The sequence below is a fragment of the Orbicella franksi genome, chromosome 15, assembly GCF_964199315.1.
Source record: "Orbicella franksi chromosome 15, jaOrbFran1.1, whole genome shotgun sequence".
NCBI classification, from domain to species: domain Eukaryota; kingdom Metazoa; phylum Cnidaria; class Anthozoa; order Scleractinia; family Merulinidae; genus Orbicella; species Orbicella franksi.
Window position 1 is genome coordinate 19,103,248 of NC_138159.1, and position 21,384 is coordinate 19,124,631.

The 21,384-nt window shown below is 39.6% G+C and overlaps 2 protein-coding genes across 2 annotated transcripts; both read left to right on the forward strand.

Moving 5' to 3' along the window:
• The first annotated feature begins 4,657 nt into the window (after positions 1–4,657).
• Positions 4,658–7,486, forward strand: LOC145470195 (E3 ubiquitin-protein ligase TRIM45-like). Its single transcript, XM_081454027.1, has one exon. It carries the CDS (start codon positions 4,788–4,790, stop codon positions 7,032–7,034), a length of 2,247 nt encoding a protein of 748 aa, XP_081310153.1. The 5' UTR covers positions 4,658–4,787; the 3' UTR covers positions 7,035–7,486.
• A 6,658-nt stretch (positions 7,487–14,144) lies between these two features.
• LOC145469846 (E3 ubiquitin-protein ligase TRIM45-like) lies at positions 14,145–16,608 on the forward strand. Its single transcript, XM_081453652.1, has one exon. The coding sequence runs from the start codon at positions 14,175–14,177 to the stop codon at positions 16,419–16,421; it is 2,247 nt and encodes a 748-aa protein (XP_081309778.1). The 5' UTR covers positions 14,145–14,174; the 3' UTR covers positions 16,422–16,608.
• Positions 16,609–21,384: the final 4,776 nt, after the last annotated feature.

The window sequence follows — 21,384 nt, forward strand, 5'->3', positions numbered from 1 at the left end:
GCGACTGCGTTTTTTCAACTGATTTCAAGAACAGTCTGTACAACATAAAATTTATTTTAGTCCGAGAGTGATACAGTTAATGATTTGTAATTTACAGTACAATTAAAACGGTTTGTTGCCGTACAAGTGTCGGCCTTAGTGTTTGTATCGATAAAACACGTGTCCGTGACTTTTTTCCGAGGACCCCGGTTAATACGGACACCCCGTTAATAAGGACATTTTGGCATGTCCCCTTGGTGTCCGTATTAACGGGGTTCCACTGTAATCAGGAACTAAATTAGTCTCTTCCGCAGCCGTTATTAGGGTCGTCACGCGTGAAGCGTTGCGTGACGACTCTAATAACGACTGCGGAGGAGACTAGAACTAAATTTAAGAACTTGAGTCACGGTGTCGACTTAACATAGTCATCCCTATCTGAAAGAGTCTCAAATAAAAATCTTCGAATTGTTTTCTTAAAGATTGGCTTAGATAAATCTCTCCAGTCTGGAGAAATTTGATTCCATAATATCGCTCCAGTTCTCGAAAAAGAGCGTTTGAAAATTTCCGACTTAACTTCTTTCCGAAGATAATTCCCTTTAGCGGCATGCCTTGTGTTGTACCCATGAATTTCATTTGACCTAGTAAAAGGAGCTCTGATAGGCGAAGGGGCTAGTTTTTTCCAAATATCATGCATGAGATTCACAACCGCGTCAAAGTAGATCATATTTACAGGTAAAATCTTTGATTGAATGAAAAGAGGAATAGCATGAGGATCACTGGGCGCAAAATAAATCAGTCGAAGAGCTCGTTTTTGGAGAACAAGTAGTTTGCCAATGTACGACTTGGCTGCGCGACCCCATACACAAATCCCGTAGGATGAATATGGCAGAATAAGCGAGCGATAAATCACTAAAAGAGTTTCAGTTGGAAGAAAGTGTCTTAGTCTGGCTAGAATTCCAATAGTCTTACTTATTTTCAATGAGATAAAATCGATATGGTGATTCCACTTCAGGTTACAATCAATAAGAATTCCCAGAAATTTCACAAAATCTTTACGATCTAGAGAACAGAACTTATTGGCACTGTTATCATACATTTTGATACTAATTTCCTTATTAATCTTCAAGAGTGATGGGAAATTCTTAAGATCTTTTGGTCGGCAAGGTAACAAAATGGGCGAATTTAAGTATCCAGCGGGAATAACTTTTCACAAAAATGGAAATATTTTCGTAGTAGACCAGCGTAACCATAGGATCCAGATTTTCAGTGGGGAGGGTGAATACGTGGGTATGTTTGGTGGGAAAGGAAGCCTTGATAGTCAGCTTTCGGATCCTTGAGGTTTATCTGTAGACAGAGATGGAAATATCATTGTTGCTGATACAGGCAACAAACTGATTAAGATCTTTTCTCATGATGGCAAGTTTCTAACGAAGATAGGTGGGCAGGGTTCTTTTAGTTTTCCTATCCACTGTGTTCAGTGTGATAGATATCTCATAGTGTCAGACCGAGACGAACATTGTCTTGAAGTTTACGACAGGAATGGAAACTTTTAGTACAAGTTTGGAAAGCAGGGTGGAGGGAACGGGGAGTTAACGTATCCCCGTTGTTTGTCATTGAACAAGTCAGGACACCTGATGGTCTGTGATTCAGGTAATCATAGAATACAAGTATTTCAACTAAATGGAAAGTTTGTTGGCAAGTTTGGAAGAAAGGGCAATAATTTAGGAGAATTCAATTGGCTAAGGTCTGTGGCAGTTCTCAGTAATGGCCGAATGGCTGTGTCTGACAAGAATAACCATCGCATCCAGATACTGGAGTGAACATTGTCCTTTACAAACAAAAAGAAAACCAGTAATTATGGGATTATTTTACAGGGATTCAAAATTCATTTTAATATTAAGTTTTTTTAATTTGTGGAAAATCTTTTCCGTGATAAAAGGCTAGAGATGCAGCATTCACGTAATTGCTGGTGGTTTGGTTCTGTATCGGTTGAACTGTTCTATTATTGTTTTCGGGGTAGGGGGAACGGGTGGGTGGGTGACAAAAACAAATGTGTCTCTTGCAGATGGATGGGATGAATAACTATGTCTATTAAGTTGTATTGTCCGAATTATTTTTAGGAAAAGAAACCGTTTGTTTGTTTGCTCTACAACTGCGTACATTAATTAATAGAGTGACTAGCAATTCAAAATAAGAAAGTAATAAAACCACTTTGGATTAATTGCTTAATTCTTTATTTAAAGAAACATATCGTTTCTAAAATGATTCCTATATTCTGACATTTAATTATCTTTATGATGTTTTTATAGCAAGTTTGTTTTAGGGATTAGCAGGTTATTGACGGTCAGGTATGTGCTGGTAAATATGTAGTATAATGAAAATTGCTTCAATGAACTTACTGAGTTACTAATTGCCTTAAAGTTTGTATTTTCCTTATTTATACTCAATAGCAGTATTTATTAGCTACAGTGTTACAGTTAAACCCCTCTGTACGAATGATTGCTTAGTTCGGACACCTCGAGATTACTGAAAGTGATTTTAGTTCCTAGCTCCAACATTTTCTGTTAACTTGACCAGCTTAAGAGAGACACCTGGATTATATCAAAACTTAGTGTGCTCCTGACGGTGTCTGCGAAAACGGGATTCGACTTTATCTGTAGGTTAATATATATTTTTAAAGTTTACATCTCTAGCTTTGGTTTATTGGAACTTTAGAGTTAGCTGCTTTAATGGTAAAACGTTTTGTAGAAAGAGCTGTTAGCGATGATGAACAATGGTGAATAGCTTTGGACATAAAATAATTGTAAAATATTCATTTACTTTCACGATGTGAGAAACTGAAATAAACTGTAAGTTAAGTGAAACTGTAATATGCCTTCAGTTATCACTGTTTCTCGAGAAGCGAATGGTTTTGTTTACTTTTAAGAATTTGCGAGCCAAAGGTGAAATCCATAAACTAATAACAACAGAACGAAAGCAATGTTTCCTTTGTACTGAGCAAACAATAATCTTTGTTGTATTTGTTCCTTTACAACTTCGCTCATAAATCTTACAAACATGGTTTTTATTTTCGGCTCATGAACTCGAGTAATGACCGGAAGGAGTGCACCAAAGCGAGAACACGCTCGCGGGTTGCTACAAGCGAGGAAAAGGAAAGAGCGCCTGCAAGAGAGGGACAGGGAAATTCATTTCCTTCCCCGAACATCGCTCAAACTCGCGCCATATTATTCCTCAAGCGCTTGCTATGCAGATAATGGAAACGGAGAAACTAACAAACTTTTCATTAACGAATGGAGATCTTGTCGATGAGCATAACATGAGCCTTGGTTTGATTTCTCTCGTTCTTCTGTTTACTTGCCTTTCCGGGATGGAAACGTGTATCGTTGTAAGAATTGTAGACGAGTATAGCTTACTACTAAAGTAACCTATAAATAACAAGCCACAAGGCAAGACACAAAAAGTATATTTGACGGCTAGCGGCTAAAAATAGTGAGGTTTTGTCCCTTAGTGAGACCAGAAGTATGGATTTACGCCCCTTAGCAAGCCGACGAGCATCCATCCCCGACTATTTGACATGAGAGCCCCCTCCGATTCACCACGCGGAAAGCGAGCCAAACTCCAGATTAAGTAGTCAGGGTATAAGGAGTGGGCAGTGACTGTGTGGACAATTGATGGGGAAGCTCCCCCCCCCCCCGACATTTTACTGTTGTAGTGCCTCTCGTCACACAGGAGTGTATCACCATGCACCAAACTGTTGGGACAAACTAAGAAAATGTTGGGAGGAAAGTAACCTGTGTTGGACTAGCATCCAATCCGGGGGAAGCCGCAATACTCTTGACTGCTTTATACCACGCAAGTCAGGATAAGTTCCAGCAGTGTTGGTCAGTTTGGCTAAAGTGTGACATCACTCCATTATTAACTGAAAATAGCTCACTATTTCAGTGTGGTCAGCTGTTACAAATCACAACAGCTCTTAATTCAAACTTGCTACTGATTTTTACCGTCCAAAGAAAAAGATCGATATCAAATTTCTTCTTAATGAGTCACGATATTTCTTTAAATAATTTTGAGAGAATCTGGGTTTTAGTCAAACGCTTTTAACTGTGATGATTGAGTCTTGTATTCCCATAACGTGTCTTCTTACATTTGCCATAAGATGGTAAGGAGAAATGAGGCTTTCATCACAGGCAGAGATAAAACGGAAAGATTTTAGAGGATGGATAACATGCCATTGCCATATGAAAATTACAGTCCATAATGACATCAGTTGTTTTGATCATAACAGACCGCCAAGAAGCATTTTTCCTCTCGTGAGAGATCGACGCGCGGCGTGCGAACCAGCTCACGAGGAACGCGTGACTCGCAGATAATCGCGAGTCTTCGCGAGTCCGTAGAGATTGTAAGTTCAAACCATTGCTTGAAGTTCTGTCTGACCAACAGACCCTAACAAAATGAGCTGTCCATCGTTTGCGCGTGAACAAAACAAATGAAGTCTATTCAGACAGAAAGGAATTGAAATACAGACCTTAAGGCAGTACTCTTTTGTTCTGATTAATGTTTTAGTGACACCTGATCAACGAGCTTAAACGGAGTGCCTCGGGGTCACAATCTTAGGATTCAGTATGCAAGACAAAATGACAAAGGCTCTTTAAAGCAACGTTCAATGATTGGTTTGAACAAGGGAAAAGATTAGCATAATAAACAGCCACGATTCTAAGAAGAGCTAAAAAAAGAAAGTCACAAGGCTTCATTGTTTCGAGTTGAGTTCCGCGGAAACCTTGCTTTACTCGATTGTTTCTGAACACGACATGGATATCAAAACGTTGCTTCATAATCTCCGTGAAGAAGTGTCTTGCTCGGTGTGTTCCGACATATTTACCGATCCAAAACATCTGCCATGCTTACACAGTTTCTGTCTGCAGTGCTTGAAACAATGGCATAGGACGAGCCATGGCTGCGACACCATCAGATGCCCAAATTGTCAAGCCGTTAGCAGAGTACCTGAAAGTGGCGATCTGAAAGATCTTCCAACCAGTTTTTATCTGAATGGCTTGATTGATGTGTTGGCAATAAAAGAGTGTAGAAGTAGTCAAGTAAGATGTGGAAACTGTGAGAAGAAAAGCTCCGAGACTTCTTATTGTTTCCAGTGTTGCATATTTCACTGTCAAAAGTGCGTCACTGCACACAACATCATGCGAAGCAATAAAGATCACCGTGTTCTGGCGCTGAAAGACTTTCAAGACAAGGACTATGAGGATGTGCTCAAACGACCTGTGTTCTGTGCAAAGCAACGGCACGAGAAAGAAGAGCTAAAGTACTTTTGTAAGAACTGTGAAGAGGCCGTTTGCCAATCTTGTGTTTTGATGGATCATCCTGGTCATTCTTTGGAGCACATAGAAGACGAAGCTGAAAGACAAAAGATTGAAATGAAATCAATGATTGAAACACAGAAGCGTAATTTACAAGCAAAGCTGACTGCTGTTAGTAAACTTGATGAAGACTACGCGAAGATCATACAACGAGGCGAAGAGGTGAAGAGGGACGTTCAGTGGACTGTTGACAATTTAATTGCCAATATTAAAGCGAAGAAACAGACTATTTTTGCAGCGGTGGAAGACCAAACAGAGAAATCACTGGAAAGTCTAACAACCCAGAAGACCGAGATCGAGAATCAAATAGAGGTGATCAAATCAACGTTGGATAAAGCTGATAAAGTTTTGACACGAAGTGCAAACGCTGAAGTCGTTCAAGTGAAAAAGTCATTACAAACAATCTTGGGGGGAGTTGATCAAACTACTAAGCCAACTGAGCGTGACCTGAAAGATCTTCCGATTTTAGTTTTCGTGCCAAATGTAAAGATGTTGAAGACTGTCAACACCGAAGAAATTGGAACACTAAAAATACTGCAGCAAACTGAAGCTAGTCAATCTGTCGCTGAGGGCAAAGGACTCCAAGAAGGAACTGTTGGAGTTGAAGCACAGTTTGTTCTGACCACTAGAAACGCAGAGGGAGAGCAGTGTTACAATCAACATGACCGTGTAACGGTAGAGATCAGGGACGAACAAGGACGAGAATGTGCGACGGAAGTGCGAATAAATGACAATAAGGATGGAAGCTACAAAATCAGCTATTCACCCAAAGATCAAGACAAATACAAAGTGACAGTAAAGGTAAACGGAGGACATGTTCTTGATAGTCCTTTTTCCATTGATGTGAAATTATTTCAGTTAAGACCTGCTTTTTCTTTTGGAATAGCAGGTTCGTCTGTCGGAATGTTTAAGTATCCCTGGGGGGTGGCAGTGAATGCCAGGGACGAGATAGCTGTAACTGATTGGTTGAACCACAGAGTTCAAATCTTCAAGAGTGATGGAAAATACTTAAGATCTTTTGGTCGGGAAGGTAACAAAGCGGGCGAATTTAAGTATCCTTTGGGAATAACGTTTCATACAAATGGAAATGTTTTCGTAGCAGACAGAGATAACCATAGGATCCAGATTTTCAGTGGGGAGGGTGAGTACGTGGGTATGTTTGGTGGGGAAGGAAGCCTTGATAGTCAGCTCTGTAATCCTCGGGGTTTATCTGTAGACAGTAATGGAAACATCATTGTTGCTGATGCAGCTAACAGCATGATTAAGATCTTTTCTCCTGATGGCAAGTTTCTAAGGAAGATAGGTGGGCAGGGCTCTTTTACTTTGCCTTTCCACTGTGTTCAGTGTGATAGATATCTCATAGTGTCAGACTACAATGAACACTGTATAATGGTCTTTAATTGTAATGGGAACTTCCAGTACAAGTTTGGAAAGGAGGGTGGAGGGGACGGGGAGTTTAAGAATCCCCGTTGTTTGTCGGTGAACAAGTCAGGACACCTGATGGTCTGTGACTTTGGTAATAATAGAATACAAGTATTTGAACTCAGTGGAAAGTTTGTTGGCAAGTTTGGAACAAAGGGCAGTAATTTAGGAGAATTCATTTGTCCAGTGTCTGTAGCAGTTCTCAGTAATGGCCGAATTGTTGTGTCTGACAAGAATAACCATCGCATCCAGATACTGGAGTGAGCACTGTACTTTATGAAAAAAGAGAAACTCCAGGACATTAATTCAAAATTCAAAATTCAAAATTTATTTTAGTTTCCAGTTTGTTTAATATGTGGAATTATTTTCTGTGATAAAACGTTAGAGATGCAGTGTTCACCCAATTGCTTGTGGTGTGGCTCTGTATCGGTTGAACTGTTCTATAATTGTTTTGGGGTTAGGTGGGACGGGTGGGTGGGTGACAAAAACAAATTTGTGTGGCTTGCAGTTGGATGGGAATAATACGTACATCTCTTAAGTTGTATTGTATGAATTATTTTGAAGGACAAGAAAAAACGTTTTTTTTTTTTGTTTACTTTACCAGTGGTTATATTATATAATAGAGTGACTAGCAAAATAAGAAAGTTATAAAACCACTTTATGGATTAATTGTTGTAATAAGAACCTCCACTATAGGAGAAAAGGCTGTTTAGAGGATTTGCCTTTTATTAATTTAAAGAAGAAACATTTTGTTTCTCAAATGATTACTATACTCTCTGACATTTAATTATCTTTATGATGTTTTTATAGCAAGTTTGTTTTAGGGATTAGCAGGTTATTGACAGTCAGGTATGTACTGGAAAATATGTAGTACAATGAACATTGCTTCAATGAACTTACCGAGTTACTAATTGCCTTGACGTTTGTATTTTCCTTATACTCAATAGCAGTATTTGTTAGCTACAGTGCTACAGTTAAACCCCACTTTACGAATGACCGCTTTAAAATACGGACACCTTGAGCCTTATGGAAATTGATTTTAGTTCCTAGCTCCAAGATTTTCTGTTAGCTTGACCAGCTTAAGACTGACACCTGGATTATAGCAACACTTAGTGTACTTCTGACGGTGTTTGAGAAAACGGGGTTCGACTGTATCTGTAGGTTAATATATATATTTTTAAAGTTTGTATTTTTAGCTTTAGCTTATTGGAACTTTAAGGTTAGCTGCTTTAATGAAGATACGTTTTGTAGAAAGAGCTGTTAGCAATGATGAACAGTAGTGAACAGCTTTTTGTATGATATTATTGTTAAATCATCATTTACTCGATGTGAGAAACTGAAATAAAGTGTAAGTTAAGTGAAGTTGTAATATGCATCCAGTTTTAACTGTTTCTTGAGAAGCGAATTGTTTGGTTTACGTTTGAGAAAAGTTAGCGAGCCAAAGGTGAGAACCTGTAACAACAGAACGAGAACAATATTTCCTCGTTATAAAATAACTGAGATACTACGCGCGCTCTTATTGGTCGATAGGTGTGTTTAGATGAGAGTATGTAAACTGGGTTGTGACGTTTTAGATTCGCGCTATTTTTGAGAATTCTTTTATAAAGCGAAAGAACGCTTTTTCCGTGTTTACATAGCCTCATCTAAACACTCGGGGGGTGAGAGAATTCTCGAAAGTTACGCAAACCCGAGACGTAGTCGAGGGCTTGCATAACTGTCTCGAATTCTCCGAACCCTCCTCGTGTTAAGATGAGGCTATGTAAACACGGAAAAAGTGTTCTATTGCTTAGGTACTGAGCAAACAATTATTCAAACAAAGTTGCTCTTTTACAACTTCGCTTATGAATCTTACAAACATGGTTTTCATTTCGGGCCCATGAACTCGAGTAATAACAGGAAGCGACGCACAAAAGCGAGAACACGCGCACGGGTCGCCACACGCCAGGAAACGAAAAGAGCGCTGCAAGCCGAAGGCAATTCAATTCCTTCCCCGAACACCCCTCACACTCGCCCCATATTATTCCTCAAACGCGTGCTATGCAGATAATGATTATTAACTGCGTGTATGGTCTGAAGAAGTAAATCTCGAGTATAATCCGCCGCTTTTCTTTGTGCTAGAAGGGTTTTGGTCTTCGTGTAAAGATTGAAAGTCACACATGGAGTCTTCCACACAGTACACGTTCCATCTCTCGAAAGCTACTCTGATTCACTGTGGAAGATAAAAGCGTAGCAGGTAAGAACAATGAGGAATAACACAATACAGTTTATAAATGCTAGCTTGCTGATAATTGGTTCTGAATATTGTATTGTTACCGCCGCCTGGTTAGCTCAATTGGGAGAGCGCCGGACTGCTGTGCGGGAGGTCGAAGGTTCGAACCCCAGACCGGACCAACACTCAGGGTCTTAAAATAACTGAGGAGAATGTGCTGCCTTTGTAATTACATCTACAAATGGTTAGACATTCAAGTCTTCTCGGATAAGGATGATAAACCGTAGGCCCCGTCTCACAGCACTCCACTGATCTGGTTCTTGTGGGACGTTAAAGAACGCATGACACTGTTCGAAAAGAGTAGGGGACGTAGAACCCGGTGTCATGGTCTATCTGACTTGTGCCGGTCATTGGTCTGGGGTGGGTAAGGTGAGATCATACATGGACTGAAGTGGCTGCAAAGTGCGCCTTCATATACTGACGTCCGATCTCACCTCTCTGGTTCCTCCGCAATTCAGCCTCTGGCTGCAAGGGAAGAAATTGGCACCAACTATCTATCTGTTAAAGCGACGTGTGTTAAATTGTGTTTGTGTTGTTAAAGCGACGTGGTCTTCTTTTGTCATGTATAAGAACTTTCGTCTTCTAAAAAGTTTTCGATTTCTGTCAAGGCTGAATTGCTGATTAAAGAATGAATATCGTTTCATCTGATCAGAACCGTACGAGGAGCTATGTCTGTTTCGGTTTTTTTGTCTTGTCTTCAGTGTTTCAATCAGAATGTATACAGGTTGACATTTCCCTTGCTTTCCCGCGAAAAAATAGAATCGCTTGAACAGTGACGTATGACGGCGCTAGTGTCCCTGCTTTAGTAAGGTATTGTTGGGACGCCCCTAAGGTGTGTGTATGATATACAGCGCTCTCGTTTGAACGCCTTCGAATGAAGGATTAATAAAGCTAACCGGATCGTTTGATGCGAGGCTGCTTAATTTTACGTGACATGAGTTAACGTTCTTACTAATTGTCATGGGAGGGTATCTGTCTTCTCCTCATAGCAACAAGACAGAAAAAAGGTTGAACGTATCTAGATAATTGCTAGTAGGAGGCAATGAGAAACACTACATTGAAAACATTTGTTCCTTCCTCAATCTTTAATTAAAAATTCTTCACTGCTGATAAGTTGACCGGTACACAAGATCCTTGTCAGACTAAAAAACGCTTTTCTTTCCACCAATAGAATAACTACACGTCTCATGTATATAAGCATGAGGCAGCAGACGGCCAGGGGGGTTACGGGAGTCCCATACAAAAATGTCGGGGATGCTCGTCGAAAAATTTGAATAAAAGTTCTAGAGGAGACCACTCTGGGCGTAACTCCAGCTCTATTTTCAATCCCGACAAAATACCAATTAAAACGAAAATGACAGCGTTAACGTCTTCAGGGTCTTCAAATGTACACTTAGACAGCTAAAACTAGTAGCGTTTTAGTCCTGAACACTCTATAAGTAAGACCAGAATCATTGATTTACAGCCGGCCCTTAGCGAGACGACAGCACGGGTAGAACATGAACTGCGCTCGGCCCATGGCTGCGCGGTTAAAAAATAAACCACGGGTAAACCATGAACCGCGCTCGGCCCATGGCCGCGCGGTTAATAAGGATGGAAGCTACAAAATCACCTATTCACCCAAAGATCAAGGCAGATACAGAGTGACCGTGAAGGTAAACGGGAAACACGTTCTTGATAGTCCTTTTTCTATTGATGTGAAATTATCTCATTCAAGACTTGCTTTTTCTTTTGGAAAAGAAGGTTCGTCTGTCGGAATGTTTAAGCATCCCTGGGGGGTGGCAGTGAATGCCAGGGACGAGATAGCTGTAACTGATAGTTTGAACCAGAGTTCAAGCCTTTGATAGTGATGGGAAATACTTAAGATCTTTTTTTCGGGAAGGTAAGAAAGTGGGCGAATTTAAGGATCCAGCGGGAATAACTTTTCATAAAAATGGAAATATTTTCGTAGTAGACCAGAGTAACCATAGGATCCAGATTTTCAGTGGGAAGGGTGAATACGTGGGTATGTTTGGTGGAAAAGGAAGCCTTGATAGTCAGCTTTCGGATCCTTGAGGTTTATCTGTAGACAGAGATGGTAATATCATTGTTGCTGATACAGGCAACAAACTGATTAAGATCTTTTCTCCTGATGGCAAGTTTCTAACGAAGATAGGTGGGCAGGGTTCTTTTACTTTTCCTATCCACTGTGTTCAGTGTGATAGATATCTCATAGTGTCAGACCGAGACGAACATTGTCTTGAAGTTTACGACAGGAATGGAAACTTTCGGTACAAGTTTGGAAAGCAGGGTGGAGGGGACGGAGAGTTAACTTAGCCCCGTTGTTTGATTAAAAATTCATTTTAACGGGTGGAACGGGTGGGTGGGTGACAAAAACAAATGCGTCTCTTGCAGATGGATGGGATGAATAACTACATCTATTAAGTTGTATTGTCTGAATTATTTTTTAGGAAAAGAAACCGTTTATTTGTTTGCTCTACAACTGCGTACATTAATTAGTAGAGTCACTAGCAATTCAAAATAAGAAAGTAATAAAACCACTTTTTTAATTAATTGCTTAATTCTTAATTTAAAGAAACATATCGTTTCTAAAATGATTCCTATATTCTGACATTTAATTATCTTTATGATGTTTTTATAGCAAGTTTGTTTTAGGGATTAGCAGGTTATTGACGGTCAGTCATGTACTGGAAAATATGTAGTATAATGAAAATTACTTCAATGAACTTACTGAGTTACTATTTGCCTTGAAGTTTGTATTTTCCTTATACTCAATAACAGTATTTGTTAGCTACAGTGCTACAGTTAAACCACGCTTTACGAAAGACTGCTTAATACGGACACCTGGAGATGAAGGAAATTGATTTTAGCTCTTAGCTCCAACATCTTCTGTTAACTTGACCAGCTTAAGAGAGACGCCTGGATTATATCAACACTTAGCGTGCTCCCGACGGTGTCTGAGAAAACGGGGTTCGACTTTATCTGTAGGTTAATATATATTTTTAAAGTTTACATCTCTAGCTTTGGTTTATTGGAACTTTAGAGTTAGCTGCTTTAATGGTAAAACGTTTTATGGAAAGAGCTGTTAGCAATGATGAACAATGGTGAATAGCTTTGGACATAAAATAATTGTAAAATATTCATTTACTTTCACGATGTGAGAAACTGAAATAAAGTGTAAGTTAAGTGAAACTGTAATATGCCTTCAGTTATCACTGTTGCTCGAGGAGCGAATTGTTTTGTTTACTTTTAAGAGAAATTTGCGAGCCAAAGGTGAAATCCATAAACTAATAACAACAGAACGAAAGCAATGTTTCCTTTGTACTGAGCAAACAATAATCTTTGTTGTATTTGTTCCTTTACAACTTCGCTCATAGATCTTACAAACATGGTTTTTATTTTCGGCTCATGAACTCGAGTAATGACCGGAAGGAGTGCACCAAAGCGAGAACACGCTCGCGGGTTACTACAAGCGAGGAAAAGGAAAGAGCGCCTGCAAGAGAGGGACAGGGAAATTCATTTCCTTCCCCGAACATCGCTCAAACTCGCGCCATATTATTCCTCAAGCGCTTGCTATGCAGATAATGAAAACGGAGAAACTAACAAACTGTTAATTAACGAATGGAGACCTTATCGATGAGCATAACATGAGCCTTGGTTTGATTTCTCTCGTTCTTCTGTTTACTTGCGTTTCCGGGATGGAAACGTGTATCGTTGTAAGAATTGTAGACGAGTATAGCTTACTACTAAGGTAACCTATAAATAACAAGCCACAAGGCAAGACACAGAAGTATATTTGACGGCTAGCGGCTAAAAATAGTGAGGTTTTGTCCCTTATTGAGACCAGAAGCATGGATTTACGTCCCTTAGCAAGCCGACGAGCATCCATCCCCGACTATTTCACATGAGAGTCCCCTCCGATCCACCACGCGGAAAGCGAGCCAAACTCCAGATTAAGCAGTCCGGGTATAAGCAGTGGGCAATGACAGTGTGGAGAATTGATGGGGAAGCTCCCCCCCCCGACATTTTACTGTTGTAGTGCCTCTCGTCACACAGGAGTGTACCACCATGCACCAAACTGTTGGGACAAACTAAGAAAATGTTGGGAGGAAAGTAACCTGTGTTGGACCAGCATCCAATCCGGGGGAAGCCGCAATACTCTGGACTGCTTTATACCACGCAAGTCAGGATGAGTTCCAGCAGTGTTGGTCAGTTTGGCTAAAGTGTGACATCACTCCATTATTAACTGAAAATAGCTCACTATTTCAGTGTGGTCAGCTGTTACAAATCACAACAGCTCTTAATTCAAACTTGCTACTGATTTTTACCGTCCAAAGAAAAAGATCGATATCAAATTTCTTCTTAATGAGTCACGATATTTCTTTAAATAATTTTGAGAGAATCTGGGTTTTAGTCAAACGCTTTTAACTGTGATGATTGAGTCTTGTATTCCCATAACGTGTCTTCTTACATTTGCCATAAGATGGTAAGGAGAAATGAGGCTTTCATCACAGGCAGAGATAAAACGGAAAGATTTTAGAGGATGGATAACATGCCATTGCCATATGAAAATTACAGTCCATAATGACATAAGTTGTTTTGATCATAACAGACTGCCAAGAAGCATTTTTCCTCTCGTGAGAGATCGACCCGCGGCGTGCGAACCAGCTCACGAGGGACGCGTGACTCGCAGATAATCGCGAGTCTTCGCGAGTCCGTAGAGATTGTAAGTTCAAACCATTGCTTGAAGTTCTGTCTGACCAACAGACCCTAACAAAATGAGCTGTCCATCGTTTGCGCGTGAACAAAACAAATGAAGTCTATTCAGACAGAAAGGAATTGAAATACAGACCTTAAGGCAGTACTCTTTTGTTCTGATTAATGTTTTAGTGACACCTGATCAACGAGCTTAAACGGAGTGCCTCGGGGTCACAATCTTAGGAATCAGTATGCAAGACAAAATGACAAAGGCTCTTTAAAGCAACGTTCAATGATTGGTTTGAACAAGGGAAAAAATTAGCATAATAAACAGCCACGATTCTAAGAAGAGCTAAAAAAAGAAAGTCACAAGGCTTCATTGTTTCGAGTTGAGTTCCGCGGAAACCTTGCTTTACTCGCTTGTTTCTGAACACGACATGGATATCAAAACGTTGCTTCATAATCTCCGTGAAGAAGTGTCTTGCTCGGTGTGTTCCGACATATTTACCGATCCAAAACATCTGCCATGCTTACACAGTTTCTGTCTGCACTGCTTGAAACAATGGCATAAGGCGAGTCATGGCTGCGACACCATCAGATGTCCAAATTGTCAAGCCGTTAGCAGAGTACCTGAAAGTGGCGATCTGACAGATCTTCCAACCAGTTTTTATCTGAATGGCTTGATTGATGTGCTGGCAATAAAAGAGTGCAGAAGTAGTCAAGTGAGATGTGGGAACTGCGAGAAGAAAAGCTCCGAGACTTCTTACTGTTTCCATTGTTGCATATTTTATTGTCAAGAGTGTGTAACTGGACACAACATCATGCGAAAAAGTAAAGATCACCGTGTTCTGGCGCTGAAAGACTTTCAAGACAAGGACTATGAGGATGTGCTCAAACGACCTGTGTTCTGTGCAAAGCAACGGCACGAGAAAGAAGAGCTAAAGTACTTTTGTAAGAACTGTGAAGAGGCCGTTTGCCAATCTTGTGTTTTGATGGATCATCCTGGTCATTCTTTGGAGCACATAGAAGACGAAGCTGAAAGACAAAAGATTGAAATGAAATCAATGATTGAAACACAGAAGCGTAATTTACAAGCAAAGCTGACTGCTGTTAGTAAACTTGATGAAGACTACGCGAAGATCATACAACGAGGCGAAGAGGTGAAGAGGGACGTTCAGTGGACTGTTGACAATTTAATTGCCAATATTAAAGCGAAGAAACAGACTATTTTTGCAGCGGTGGAAGACCAAACAGAGAAATCACTGGAAAGTCTAACAACCCAGAAGACCGAGATCGAGAATCAAATAGAGGTGATCAAATCAACGTTGGATAAAGCTGATAAAGTTTTGACACGAAGTGCAAACGCTGAAGTCGTTCAAGTGAAAAAGTCATTACAAACAATCTTGGGGGGAGTTGATCAAACTACTAAGCCAACTGAGCGTGACCTGAAAGATCTTCCGATTTTAGTTTTCGTGCCAAATGTAAAGATGTTGAAGACTGTCAACACCGAAGAAATTGGAACACTAAAAATACTGCAGCAAACTGAAGCTAGTCAATCTGTCGCTGAGGGCAAAGGACTCCAAGAAGGAACTGTTGGAGTTGAAGCACAGTTTGTTCTGACCACTAGAAACGCAGAGGGAGAGCAGTGTTACAATCAACATGACCGTGTAACGGTAGAGATGAGGGACGAACAAGGACGAGAATGTGCGACGGAAGTGCGAATAAATGACAATAAGGATGGAAGCTACAAAATCAGCTATTCACCCAAAGATCAAGGCAAATACAAAGTGACAGTAAAGGTAAACGGAGGACATGTTCTTAATAGTCCTTTTTCCATTGATGTGAAATTATTTCAGTTAAGACCTGCTTTTTCTTTTGGAATAACAGGTTCGTCTGTTGGAATGTTTATCTATCCCTGGGGGGTGGCAGTGAATGCCAGGGACGAGATAGCTGTAACTGATTTTGGGAACCACAGAGTTCAAATCTTCAAGAGTGATGGAAAATACTTAAGATCTTTTGGTCGGGTAGGTAACAAAGCGGGCGAATTTAAGTATCCTATGGGAATAACGTTTCATACAAATGGAAATGTTTTCGTAGCAGACTGGGATAACCATAGGATCCAGATTTTCAGTGGGGAGGGTGAGTACGTGGGTATGTTTGGTGGGGAAGGAAGCCTTGATAGTCAGCTCTCTTATCCTTGTGGTTTATCTGTAGACAGTAATGGAAACATCATTGTTGCTGATGCAGCTAACAACATGATTAAGATCTTTTCTCCTGATGGCAAGTTTCTAATGAAGATAGGTGAGCAGGGCTCTTTTACTTTTCCTATCCACTGTGTTCAGTGTGATAGATATCTCATAGTGTCAGACTACTGTGAACACTGTATAAAGGTTTTTAATTGTAATGGAGACTTTCAGTACAAGTTTGGAAAGGAGGGTGGAGGGGACGGCGAGTTTAAGTATCCTTGTTGTTTGTCAGTGAACAAGTCAGGACACCTGATGGTCTGTGATTCAGGTAATAATAGAATACAAGTATTTGAACTCAGTGGAAAGTTTGTTGGCAAGTTTGGAACAGAGGGCAGTAATTTAGGAGAATTCAATAGCCCACGGTCTGTAGCAGTTCTCAGTAATGGCCGAATTGTTGTGAGTGATGAGAATAACAATCGCATCCAGATACTGGAGTGAGCAATGTACTTTATAAAAAAAGAGAAACTCTAGGACATTAATTCAAAATTCAAAATTCAAAATTTATTTTAGTTTGCAGTTTTTTTAATATGTGGAATTATTTTCTGTGGTAAAACGTTAGAGATGCAGTGTTCACCCAATTTCTTGTGGTGTGGCTCTGTATCGGTTGAACTGTTCTATAATTGTTTTGGGGTTAGGTGGGACGGGTGGGCGGGTGACAAAAACAAATTTGTGTGGCTTGCAGTTGGATGGGAATAATACGTACATCTCTTAAGTTGTATTGTATGAATTATTTTGAAGGACAAGAAAAAACGTTTTTTTTTTTTGTTTACTTTACCAGTGGTTATATTATATAATAGAGTGACTAGCAAAATAAGAAAGTAATAAAACCACTTTATGGATTAATTGTTGTAATAAGAACGTCCCCTATAGGAGAAAAGGCTGTTTAGAGGATTTGCCTTTTCTTAATTTAAAGAAGAAACATTTTGTTTCTCAAATTTACTATACTCGTTGACATTTAATTATCTTTATGTTGTTTTTATAATTAGCAGGTTATTGACAGTCAGTTATGTACTGAAAAATATGTAGTACAATGAACATTGCTTCAATGAACTTACCCAGTTACTAATTGCCTTGACGTTTGTATTTTCCTTATACTCAATAGCAGTATTTGTTAGCTGCAGTGCTACAGTTAAACCCCACTTTACGAATGACCGCTTTAAAATACGGACACCTTGAGCCTTATGGAAATTGATTTTAGTTCCTAGCTCCAACATTTTTTCTTAACTTGACCAGTTTAAGACAGACACCTGAATTATAGGAACACTCAGTGTGGTCCTGACGGTGTTTGAGAAAACGGAGTTCGACTGTATCTGTAGGTTAAAATACATGTTTTTAAAGTTTGTATTTTTAGCTTTAGTTTATTGGGACTTTAAAGTTAACTGCTTTAATGATGAAACGTTTTGTAGAAAGAGCTGTTAGCAATGATGAGGAGCAATGAATAGCTTTTGATATGAAATAATTGTAAAATCTTCATTTACCTTGATAATGTAAATAAACAAAGTGTGAGTTCAGGAAAGTCTCTCTTTGCTTTGAGTTTACTTTTTAGTTTATTATGTGAAAAAAAATTGTTAGAGATCGTAAAGAGAGGTTCATAGATTCTCCAGTAGAATGGGCCGAATAAGCTTGTTTAATAAGGTTTCATCGTATTTAACTCTGTTCTTTTGTGACTGCGTTATAAATTGAAAAAACTTGTTTTGGAGCCATGAAAACGAAATACGTGATAAGTTACGTGGTCATTCGATACATGATTACGTTTCAGCTTCCTGTTAACACGAGCCCAGGTCGAACCATAACTTTATCTCTTTGTTGTGTTCAGATAGAGAAGATACACTTCAAAGCAGTATACGTTAACCTTTCCCTCCCTACAGATCTCTTGCACGCTACTCTAAGCGGGTCGGCAGGACGAACGAGCACTATTTTCATATTCTGCAGGGTTTCTGTTTTTCCGTTAGCGCTAAAATCAGACGTGGAGAACTGGGCTCGCAAAAGGAAATCAATGACAATAAGTTAGATAAAGTGGCGCCGTTCTTAAAGCGTTTTATGTTTCTTTCTGTGTAGCTCGGTATTGTGCTCCGCCAAGTTTTCTTCTTGGAAGCAATGCTACAATGCTTTTCGTTGTCACGGCGGATACTGTCCCACAGGAAGTTAACGCCGAAGAGCCATTTTGGGAAAGGCTAGATACAAAAAGAGTATGACACTTATCCAAACAAAAGAGCAATCTGACGGATTTTTCAGTAGAAGCCAACCTAAAACCAAATAATGAAAGAAGAACCCCTGGGAGTCACGCTTACATACATACATACACGCATACATACATACATAAACTTTATTTAAGCTCGAATTTCAGAGTAGCTTGAGAAGCTAATATTTTTGGGAACAAAATATTTGATAACGAAAAATTAAAATAGAAATTGCTATTTACATATTTACAGTTGACTTATATTAACTAATTATAAAATTGTCATTTACATGTTTCATGAATTGGCTTTACTGATGTGCTTTTTGAAGTCTGAGAAGTTACATAACGTTATAAAATTGGGTAGAGAATTCCATTCTTTTGTTGCCAGATAAGTAAAGGAGTGGAGACCAAAAGTTGTAGTTTTAGGTTCGAGCATTTGCAGTATATAGTTTCCACGCGTGTTGTATGAAGTAGAACGGAACGAGAACATGTTTCTCATATAGGCCGGATAGCTAGTGAAAAATAGACTTTTGTACAAAATAGTAAGGAATTTACAGATGCGTTGATCATGAAGTTGGAGACAGTTTACCTTGTCTAGCAGCACATTATAAGGCGATTCAAAATCGCTTAGAATGAATCTTAGAATCCTTTTGTTAAGACCTTCTATTTTGTCCCTGATGTTTGCACTGCAAAAGCGCCAAACTGTTGAGCAATAATCAAAATGAGGGAGTATGTAGGCCTTATACAGTTTCACTAAAATATCTTTGGAAATAAGGTTTCTGAACCTAAGCATTACATTAAACTGGTTGTTGACTTTTTTGCAAATAAGAGATATGTAATTGTGAAAATTTAAATTGATATCAATGTTCATTCCTAAAGTGTCAATTGAGTCCTTTGTAGGAAACGGGAAGGTGTGTTCCGATTTTCCCAGGATCAAAGCCTGATGTTTGCTTTCATTGACCAACATTCCATTTTGCCGGTACCACCGGTTTGCTGTCTCGACTGCGTTACGCATGCGCCCATCTAGCGCAACAGGATCACTATCCGATGAATATATTTGGTGATCGTCTGCATAAGCATTTAACTTAACATCCCCGCAAACAGGAAAATGTCATTTATGAAAATATTGAAAAACATGGGACCGAGGACGCTTCCCTGAGTCACGCCTCGTCTTGCATGTAGCCACTCTGAAAAAGTATCCCCTATCTTGACCCTCTGATTCCTTGAGGAAAGGTAGTCCTTAATCAGGGCACAACTTGCCTGGTCCAATCCGTAGGCTTTGAGCTTCGCAAGAAGAAGAGAGTGTTGGATTACATCAAACGCCTTTGAAAAGTCCATAGATACAACTGCCACAGTGTCCCCTTGATCTCTCATCCTTCTCCATTCCTCCGTCATGCGTAGTAGGGAAGTTTCACAGCTGTGAAATTTCCTATAAGAGCTGATATAGTCCGATAGAATCGAGCTATAGAAATCACCAAGTTGCGCTGCCAGGAGCCTTTCAAATATATTATTTAGCGTAGGAAGTACAGTAACCGGCCTGCAATTTGCTTTATTTAGTTCATCGTCCAGCCCGTGTTCATCGTCCTTTTTGAATAGTGGTGTAATCTGCCCCATCTTCCAAGATGCCGGACACCTACTCTGATCAATAGAGCAGTTGACTAGCACTGTCAGCGGCTTGGCGATCGCAGAAGCAGAATCCTTAATCAGCCCGGGCGGTAACATGTCGTACCCACATGCTTTGCGCGTATTCATGTGTTTAAGCATTTCTTCTACCAACACCATGTTCGTGTGATGAAAGCTAAACTGTTCTGGTGCATGTCTTTGCGCATTACGAATTCCCAAAATACCCGGATGATTCACGAAGTCTTCTCCAAAATCACTTTCCTTTACATCATCAGCATTTTCCGCCACCTTGACGAAGTGATTGTTCATCAACTCCGCAATCTGTTTCTTATTTGTGATGGGAACTTTTCCTTAAGAACTATGTCATTTGCTTGTTTAGTTTTACTGTTTAAGAAGGGGTGAAATGTATCCCAGAATTCACGCGGATTCTCACGCCCACTTTCCGATTTCTTTTTGAAGTGCTCTTTTATCGCTTTCCGTCTGAGAGACATGCATTTGTTTCTTTACCGTTTATACAGCTCGTAATTACAATCTGTGCGATCCCGCATGAATATTTTCCACAACTTGTTGCGATGTCTAATTGCCTTGCGCCAATCTTCTGTCATGTACGGCACCTGGTTTCCTCTGATGTGTGTTTGTTTTACGGGGGCGTGTTCATCAAGAATGCCCGAGTACAATTGTTTAAACGCGTACAGCTTGTCGTCAACATCGTCAAACACTTCTATCACGTCAAGAAACGGGACTTTATGCAAATCGTTCAGCATCTTTTCTTGGCTGTAAGACTTGAGACTCCGAAAACAAATCTTTTGCGATCTTAAAATCGGCGCTCTGGATCAGAGAATGCAATAAACAAGAGAGTGATCACTAATTTGCGTATCTACATCATCAAAGTTCAAAGCTGTTTTCTTGTTGTTGGTCAGGATAACATCCAGCAATGTTTCTGAAGTTCTAGCTTTTCGAATTGCTTTGTTTATAAGACAATGGAGATCGAAAATGTCCAACAAATCCAGCAGAGTTCGGCCATCCTTAAGAGGCTTATCCGGGTCCAGGAAGTCCGCGTTTAGGTCTCCCAAGTAATACACGTTGCGAGAGATCGCGATAGTAGCCTCAAAGATTGATGATAGTTCACATTTCCATACAGTTTTGGGAACGCTCGGTGGTTTATACATCCCAACAACAGGATTTTACCGCTTCAGTTTAAGTTTGTAGTTTCTAGAGCAAAGAAGGATATTTTTAAGTTTTCTTTCTTGCCACGAACAATCAATGAATGGAACTCTCTTCGTGAGGATATTGTGCCGGAATACACCGTTCGTAGATAGCTTTAAATCAAAGTGAGTTTTTAATATTCCACGGCATTAGTTTTAGTTGGATTTTTAAATTTTTTGGATATTTTATTGTATTATTTTTATTTAGAGTTTTTATATTTATTTTTTTATGTTTTTAATATCCCAGTGTATTATCTTTATTTAGATTTTTAAAGTTGGCGTGATATCTCAAGGATTTTACCGAATTAACTGAGTAGAGATGTAGATGTAAAGTGCGTTCTCCAGCTTTCGGCTTCTCTGTCTTCTCTTCAGTGTTTCAATCAGAATGCATACA